General features: G+C 37.7%; 1 protein-coding gene across 1 annotated transcript; it reads left to right on the plus strand.

The window, feature by feature from the left end:
* The first annotated feature begins 239 nt into the window (after positions 1-239).
* On the plus strand, positions 240-4144 carry asb1 (ankyrin repeat and SOCS box containing 1). The gene is made up of 5 exons (XM_060876828.1): positions 240-511; positions 2195-2336; positions 2469-2771; positions 2859-3241; positions 3454-4144. The coding sequence occupies exons 1-5, from the start codon at positions 403-405 to the stop codon at positions 3597-3599; spliced, it is 1083 nt and encodes a 360-aa protein (XP_060732811.1). The 5' UTR covers positions 240-402; the 3' UTR covers positions 3600-4144.
* The last annotated feature ends 5745 nt before the right edge of the window (positions 4145-9889 follow it).

The raw sequence follows: 9889 nt of genomic DNA on the forward strand, positions 1-9889 counted from the left end.
AAACAAGACCATTACAATGAATAATAGTCATTCAAATAGAAATAAAAGGTAAAGTAGTGCCCATAATGTAACAATATCACACATGCTTGCAGTATTTTAAGCTCTAATCACCTTTAACTTTACATTTATTTAAAGCATTACATGAAATCAGTGATGAAGTGAAAAAGCCTTTAGGTTTGGACTCCCATCTCAGCACTTGTTGCTGTACCACCTTAACTGCAGTCTGTCTAAAAACCCGGAAGTGACTTTAGCCAATCAGATTCCCGGATAGACAAAACACTCCAAAACATCCGGAATGCCACCGAGGATCTAAACACTGGCGAAATAAGCACCGATTACATCCTGGTTTGTGTTGTAGCTCAGCTGCTTTTGTACTAAATCCCACTTAGAGCTGTTTGAGCGATGGCAGACGGTGTGAATGTTGTAGAAGGGGATGTAGATGATGATGAACCGTCCACCAGGAGCTGTCCTGTGATCACTGTCTCTGACCTGCCCAGCAGCACCACAGCAGGTATTTACACACTGCTGCACTTACACACTGCTGCTGCTGCACCATTATCCTTATTATTTACACATGACAGGCTCAATGCACATACCTTACCTTAACTGAGAACCACCACAGGCTTGCTACAGGACCAGGGTGTTGTTTGCATTCTCAGTACAGCAGTCACACTGATGTGATCTCTGGTGTGGTGTTGATATGAGAAATATCTTTATATCCAGATACATGGTGGCAGCAGGTACTCACTGATCCAGGTACCAGGGTCCACGGTTCAGACCACAGCTCCTCCCCATTTCCTAAAAAAAATGCTGGGAGGTGGATTGTGGACTTTAAGTTGCCTCTAGATGTGTGTGTGTGTGTGTGTGTGTGTGTGTGTGTGTGAGAGAGAGAGAGTGTGAGTGTGTGTGTGTCTGTGTGTGGGTGTCTGTGTATGAGTGTGTGTGTGTCTTTGTGTGTGTGTCTCTGTGTGTATCTCTCTCTGTGTGAGTGTGTGTCTGTGTGTGTGTTTGTGTGTGTGTATCTGCGTCTGTGTATATGTGTGTGTCTCTGTGTGTGTGTTTCTGTGTGTGTATCTCTCTGTGTGAGTGTGTGTTTGTGTGTGTATATGTGTGTGTATGTGTGTGTGTATGTGTGTGCGTGTGTGTTACCATCCCACTCAGCCAGGTTGTGATGGTGAGACTAGTAAGGCTGGTCCTACAATGCAGTGAAGGATACCTACCTAAAGTGGTCCAAGGAAGGACAACCAGGGTCATTGGTCAGGGTTTTCTTTAACATCATGTGGACAGCCGGGTGTCTGTGTGACACTTAATTGGAGATTGCAGCAGGATGCATTTTGGGAAGAAGGCAAGCTGGTGGAGGCATCTTGACGCTCTGGGGAATATTCTGCTGGGAAAAATTCTAAATATACCGCTGCAAAGTGTTTGCAAAGGTGTTGACACTTATACAATAATCAGCTTTAACATTAAAAACACCTGCTTAATACTTTGTAGGTATACATGCACTGCCAAACATCTCAGCAAGACCATGGATCAGACTTTTTTTGTCCTTCAAATTCCCCAGATCATAATCTGATTAAGCATCTGTGGGATGTGCTGGACGAAAAAAGTCTGATTCATGGAGGCTCCACCTCATTATAGGATCTTCTGTTAACGTCTTGTTGCCAGATACTACAGCACACCTTACCAGATCTTGCTGAGATGCTTGGCAGTGCATGTATACCTACAAAGTATTACGCAGATGGGTTTAATGTTATGACTGATTGTTATATAAGTGTATTATATATGTGTGTATTATTATTATTATATATAAGTGTATTATATATGTGTGTGTTCTGTTTCCACCAATGTTACAGTAGCTGGACCTAGTTTTTGTTTCTCTCTTTATGATATTTAAAAATCCTAGTAATGTTTATGTTCAATACTTTTGCACCAAGTAATCAGATGTTATATTTTTTTTTATGTCACTGCTATGATGATAATAAGCCAAAAAAAAAAATTATGCTTACTTCATTTAGTTCAGTGTGCATAATGATAACAATGATGAGTTTAGCCAAGTAATATCTGGTCAGTGGTAGACCCTTGGTGGCCCTTTTCTTATTTACAGTAGGAAGGTAGGGGTTGACATTGGGTTGTTCATAGCCACATGCTTAAGTGCAACTAAATGGTGAATTTATCTGTTGTATATCCTTCATAGGCCGTAATCTGAAAGAATGGCTTCAGGAGCAGTTCTGCGACAAACCTCTAGAGCAGTGTGAGGACATGCGTCTGCATAACGCCGCCTACGTGGGAGACTTGGACACCATCAAGAGCCTGTTGCAGGAAGACGGCTTTAAACAGTGAGCACTTTCCATCTTTTAACACACATTTTTATATTCTGTGCAGTTGTTCTCGTTCCAGTTATACTATTCTGTGTGTGCGCTTGATGACTTCTTAACATCATTCCTAACGTGATTGTCTTGCCTCTGCAGACGGATCAATGAGAAATCTGTGTGGTGCTGTGGCTGGCTGCCTTGTACGCCTCTGCGTATAGCTGCTACTGCTGGCCATGGCGACTGCGTGGACTTTCTCATCAGCCATGGGGCCGAGGTGGACCTGGTGGATGTCAAGGGTCAGACAGCTCTGTATGTGGCCGTGGTTAACGGACACCTGGACTGCGTTCGCATCTTGCTGGAGGCCGGGGCAGACCCAAACGGCAGCAGACACCACCGCAGCACACCTTTATACCACGCGGCCCGGGTGGGCAGGGTGGACATTTTACAAGAACTGATCAGGTGGGAAGTGAAGATTGTGTTTAATTCCTTACACACATTATTATTCTCATTATTAGTTTAACCAGGGCATGCTGTGCCACTTTGCAGGTTCAAAGCTGATGTAGATGTGGATCACCAGTTGGGACCGAGGCCGCTGTTTAGTGCTCGCACCCTTTCCACATTGGTGGTGTGTCCTCTATACATCAGCGCTGCCTACCATCATTTACACTGCTTCAGGCTGCTCCTTGAGGCCGGCGCTAACCCCGACTACAATTACACCGGCCCCGTTAGCCGTGAAGCACTGAACAGAGGTCTGGCCTCCTGCCTGCTGGACGCTGTGCTTAGACATGGATGTGAGCCGAATTTTGTCAGACTGCTGTTGGATCACGGTGCTGATCCACAACTCGTGCCATGGGAGGAACCTGATCCTGATGCTATGGGAAGAGTGCGTGTCAACCCTGAAGCCTTAAACATCTATCAGGAGGCCAGGAGTAAGTTTTACTATAACATAAATGTTTTATGTTTTTGTAATAGTAGAGATGATTTTTAGTTGTTTTGTAGAGTTCTGACTTGGTTCCACAGACAGATATGCCACTGGATATTTTTGTATTCACAGCATATTTACTGATAAACAACTGTTTTTTCATTTAGGCTTGAAAATGGATTTCGACCTGTGGTGATTTAGATCTCTGCTCTCTTTCAGAATGTCCAGACAGGTTGACTCATTTGTGTCGTATAGCCATTCGGAAGGTGATGGGCAAACACCGCTTGAGGCACATCTCTAGCCTTCCTTTGCCTGATTCCATCAAGAATTTTCTGCTCCACAGAGACTTCTGTTCCCTTTCCTGAAGGAAGTGTGATATCACCTGAAGGCTGCATTCTGTTTGTACCTCTACTTGAAGATTTATGTGGCCTGGAGATAATGCTGACGGATCTACAGTCATTTTGAGATCCAGATCCTTTTTAACCTGTGCTATGGCTTTGATGTTACAGTTGTATTGCGCTCATGATGGTAGGAGGACATTCCCTAAAGAAAGCAAACAATTCTGGTTTCATAGCACATTGTTCTATATGTTGCATGTTGGTAAAAATCACTGTTTACACAATAATACTTCCAGTAGCATATTCTCTAAAAGTAATATATTTACTGAATACACGGCATAATCATATTATCTCTTGAATATCATTTGGACTATTGTCTGTAAGAGCAGTGGTAATTTATATTTAAGAACAAATTTTATATTTCTTTTTTGTTTATGGTCACTGTAGTGTAAAAGTCAAAAAGCATAATTTATGATTCTTTCTGAAATGTATTTATATCATGCTTAAACATATTGTTAAATTTAAAGCCTTAAATTAAATTCAGATGACTGTAATAAACTAGAATATCCCCACTGCTGTGTTCTCGTGTGAATCATTAGCCTGTGCATCTGATTTTTCTTTGAAAATTATTTCTCGAATAATTTACAATACTATTGAGGTTCGAGTCACATGAATATGATTAATATATTTGGATTTATGGATTGTGATTTGAAGCTTAATTACCATTCTGTGAAGGCAATACAGAGAGCCAAACTTCCTGTAGGACCTCTTTGCCAGCCACAGACTATTCCTCACAGCTCGAAGAGTCTCAGTAGATATCATGTTGAGGTCTCACTGACAGAAATAGCTCCTTTATGTGATGTAGGATTCCTCAGAGGGTTCCAAGTATATATCCTGCTCAATTTCCCAGCAGCTTTGCTTAGGATACCCACAGGGTGTCTGGGTAGAAATTATTTTGTCCTTTTTTTTTTTTTTAAATGTTGTGACAGTGAAACCACATACTGTCAAAAACCACAAGATGCAGAAAAAAGGCAAGCCTGGGAAATGTTTGGATCTGCTGCCACATCGCCAGTGGACCTGCGTCCCCACTGGGAGTTGCATATTGTGGAGGTAACTCCTGCCAGTTGAGGGAAGGTGGGAATGTACAATGACTAACAAATGCACTATTTTAAATTCTCAAAATCATCATCATCATCATCATCATCATCATCATCGTCATTGTCCTCATCATCCTCTGTCCTCCCTTTCTGTAATTCTGTTGTTATGCATTTCAGCAGGAGAACGATCAAAGCGCAGCGACATAATCTCAGTTCTCAGCTCTTCTAAGGAAGACGAATCATCCTCTTTTTCCTGACAGCTTCTCAGTTGTGGAACTGGAGCTCTGCCATAGAAAAACCCAAAACCCCAAGAGTGTGCTCGTGGAGTGACGTTTCCCACTGCAATCCTCTCTCCCCTTTTTTAGACCCGTCTGCCTGTGCCAAGTCTCCCCTACGCAGGGCAATCGTCTGATTATGATTCTCAGCCTACTGTAGTAACTGAGCTACATGAGTTTTTAATATGGAAATGGGAAAATCCAGCTGCATGCGTGCCTTCGGATCTGTTTTTCATTACAGGTGTGACAAGCCAGCAAGTGTTTTCTGGTTCTAGTGTTTAGAAGTAGAGTTTGTGGGTCAGTGTTAACAATGCTTTTACATGCTGTCTTCTGTACACATCACAGCTGCCCAAAAGATGGCACTCTTCTCATTCAAGCACTCGTCTGTTTGTTCCTGGGACTCACATCTGTTTTAAGAGCTGATGGTGTGACTTCCCAATATTATCACTCAGTATCATAAAAGTGCTTTAGTATAGAGGGTATGCAATTACAGTTAGCTTTTCCTGACATGAAAAGGGTATTTTTGTAGGAAAAACAATATAAAGTGTTGAAAGCACTGATAGCCTTAATAGACTTAAATGGCTTTGATGTTAATAAAAATCTTTTGATAGTTTTTAAACCATACATTATTACATGAAATTATTATTCAAATAAATTAAATTAACTCAAAACAGAAAAATAAATCACTGTAAAAACTTTTTATTTATCCTAATTTGTGTCTGTACTATGATTATTCTTCTAAAATATGATTCATTAATTTGATTTAAAAATGTGTTTCGATAAACAAAAAAGTCCCATCTGACAGGCTAAGCTGTCGCAATCTATCACATATAATCTCCTAATTAGCACCTAGTTAGCACTGTTTATTCTATGCTTTCATTGACATGCACTTTTTAAAAAAAATTAAATAATTTTTTTAATTATTTCCTTAAATAAATAAATGATCACTTATTTGATTGACTTTTTCTTTCGTACAGCAACTTTCTAGTTTTACTAGCAAACGCATTTGTATTTTGGATATGCTAGCTGCATGCCAGTTTTGCTAGCTGGTGCTTTTCTCCCTACTGAGCTAAATAGATTCTGTGTTCAGTGTGACTTTCTGGTATTTCTGTAGTAGATTAAAACTTTTTCAATGCTTTTTCAGATCTTTAGATGACTGACAAAGAGCAAAAGGTTTTGTATTTTCATCTTCTTCAGCATTTACTATTGTATTAAGAAAAAGGAAGAAACCTGCCATTTGAGCCATTGCATTAACAGCTTTTGAGATAACATTAACATTGCTAATGAAAAATTTACCCTGATGTTGATGATACACACCTTTCACTGTGTTAAAAAGCCCTCTTCCTGTTATTCTAGTGTCAAATTAGTACCATTTATTACAATTAAACTATGTTCAGCATTACTGTAATATTGTATATGTAAAAGTGAATGTTTAAAGGAATAAATAGAGGAGGAAATGGAATAATAATTTCTGGACAAACATTTCATTATAGAGCTATAGGATAGTAACAAGGTGGAACAATGAACCATATAAAAATGTAGATAGATAGATAGATAGATAGATAGATAGATAGATAGATAGATAGATAGATAGATAGATAGATCGATCGATCGATCGATCGATCGATCGATCGATCGATCTTTATTGCCATTGCATAATACAGGTGTATAGCAACAAAATGCCATTTAGCATCTTCCAGAAGTGGAAATAAAAGAAAAATGTGCAAAGGAACAAGTTCAGATTAATATGTAAATATATGTAGAACAATAAATAAAGCTATGGCAGGTCATATGTGTATACTGTAAGAATATGTGAACGTGTTATGTAGTTGTATACAATACGGTATGTATAAAAAATACATAATTATATATATCTGTGCAAATGTGTGCATTGTGTACATTGTATATATGACCAAAAAAAAACCAAGAACTATACAGTGTATGTACAAACAATATACACGAACGGATGTCAATTAGGGTAAGCAATGAATTTGATTCAATTTGAGTAGGTTACAAAAACAGAAGATTAAAACTATACCCATAATTATCTGTCTGTGGCTGTTCAAAATTTCATTTTATCTCAGATTACTGCAGGTTATAAATAACAACAAACTTATTTGCATCTATTTGCTAATTTACACATCAACAATGTGTAAAGTCAAATCAAATGAATGACCTGAGTGATAAAATGTTTCTGTGATTCCGGCTTAGTTAAAATCTTGATATTTAAAGTTTTATATTACCGTATTTTTGTGATTGTTAGATTAGCATGCTATTACATTTACAAATAAGTATTTGAAAATATTAACAGTAATAAAATATATTTTAGACATTTAAAAGCATCTTTCATAACAATCTATGTACATGTTTCAGCTCAATCATTATATCATTATCAGTTTATTATTTTATAAAATATTTAAATTATTTATTGATGAACACATCTACATTGTCTTAGAAAACCAAAATTTGTTTTCTTGTCCAATTACACTTAATAGTTTTGTATTCATCTGTTAAACCTTTCATGCTTGAAACATCATTTCCCAGGACTAACTTTTATAGGTTTAAAAAAAAGTTTCCACAACATTCCCCATTCACATTCACAACTGTGCTCAGTTACCTGAACACATTCATACTTATGATATATTTGACATATAAGTCACGTTTAACAGGAAGTTAGTATCCACACTTCCTGAAGATCAGCGAAGAAAAAAATACTTCCTTGCTTTTGTATCTTTTTCCATTTATACTGCAACAAAGTTATTTTGAAAGTACAATAATTTTACCCAAATTCTACATTTAAAGTAAATGATTAAAACCGTATTATTAATTCTGAATTATTCAGAAACTGATTAATGTTTTCAAGGCACTTGCTGGGATGCCACATTTTTATTTTTTTTTGTATTTGCTAATTCTATGCTAAGTCTTTTCAACTATATAACTCATTTAAAAGCAAATCACAGCCTCTTTCCAGCAAAAAAAACTTTACAAAATTTACCACTGTATGTATTTATAAAGGGATAAATTCTGGATATGCACCAATATATAGCACCCCGATCCGTTTAAATTCATACAGTCCAGAATACATTAATACACCAACATAATCAGAAGATTGGTGGATAGAATTACGATTTAGTTATAAAGATAAACAAATATGAAGTAGATTACCAATAAAACATTTGGTACTGCTTGTGCTGCACCTTCTCTCTAGCTGGCCAGAAAGTGTAGATCTGCAATGCTGCCAAGAGAAATGATCAATTTTCCATGTCAATAAGTTCTCTGTGCATTTAATAATGAATTACACTACACTGACTAAAAGTCTTTTTAGGTTTTAATAAAAGACAGTGGACCTGTCATCTGGGTAACCAGAACCAAATTTAGGCAGCAGAACCTTAAGCCTTGTGCTGCATTACAGAATGTGTTGGCTGCTTTTATTTCAGGAAACGTGAACGCTATAAATGGACCACTTACCGAATAAATGTGTTTGCTACTAATTAAAAATTTTTAGGTGGAAGTTCTGCAGTGGATGGAGGTGTATACATAGGAAATGCAACAGACAACATCAAGTATTTATATGAGCGTATAAAATGTGTGTGCACCCATATGAGATATTATACGACGTATTTCACTCACTTTTATAGAAATTGTGCAACAGCTGCGTGTTGTTTGGAACTTATTTTAATCTGACTCTCCAAGCAATTCACACTTGCACTAGAATTTCACTGCCTTAATTACAAGACATTTTTTGAAGGGTGATTTCTTTCTTTCTTTCTTTCTTTCTTTCTTTCTTTCTTTCTTCCTTTCTTTTGTCTTTTGAACTTCCTCTGTTGCTTTAAACATGGCTTGGTTTTGGATACAGGGCCAAACATTTTACCTCCTCCTTACTTATTTGCAGATGGTATGTGATTCGGATCACAGTATTTAAGCTGTGACTCCTGTTAGAAGAATGCTATCATGAAGTCGAACCCTTTTAATATGGAGTCCAAATAAAACAGTATTTTACAGGATGTTTCTGTTTCAGATCACTATAACGGGAAAGGTTAGAGCCACGGAGAGAGAAATTATTGGTCATTTTTCAAAGTTTTTACGTCACAAACATGCAGAATCGATTAAACTGTGTGTGTGTGTGTGTGTGTATTTCCTGTATCAGGCAAGGATGGCGTGTGTGGTGGTGTTACGTCTTTAGGATTAAGAGAAGGCGACACTGAAATCGTTAACAGGGCTTAAAACAGGAAATACAGAATGCAGGAAATTTACCTATAAATTCGTTACTTGGGTTTAATTGGAAAACCAAAATTGCGTAATGGCACTTAATGCGACTTGTTTTTTTCCAGAGACACCGGCAGTTGTAAATTGTGCAAATCCAGGAAAGCAGGATCATAAAATACTGTCTCAGAATCTCGGTTCTTGTCACTGTAATTTAAAAGCAGCCTTTATAAGAGTTTTAAGCAGTACCTAAAACAATAACACTTGTGAAACTGAATACTTAAAGGATATAATATTGTTACTAGGAAAGAGCCAGTAGATTTAGCAGCTGATGTTGTAGTAACACTGGTTAAATTATTTATGATCTAGAAATGTAGTAAATTAATGTTTATCACTGTTTTATTTTGCCACAGTCATATCTTATAAAACTGATATATACCACCATAAAATGTTGGAAAGTTGTCTTTTTCCACTTCCTTTTGAAATACCACAGTCCCAGAATTTTTCCAGTTCTGTAAGTACAGGGGATCTGTAATGGATAGTATTCATTAAGGCAAATTACCCATGGTTAATTGCTTCAGTGAAGCCCTGGCTCTGGGGAGCTGTTCCACAGCTGAGAGGAGCGCTGTGTGTTATGCACTTGGCCCACGAATGCAACAATCAGCCAGTGTGTCTGAGGGAATTTGGACAGGAATTGTCACTCGGCTGACAAACCACCATTCAACATCAGCATCATACATAA

This window comes from Tachysurus vachellii, chromosome 8 (assembly GCF_030014155.1).
Source record: "Tachysurus vachellii isolate PV-2020 chromosome 8, HZAU_Pvac_v1, whole genome shotgun sequence".
Lineage (NCBI taxonomy): Eukaryota > Metazoa > Chordata > Actinopteri > Siluriformes > Bagridae > Tachysurus > Tachysurus vachellii.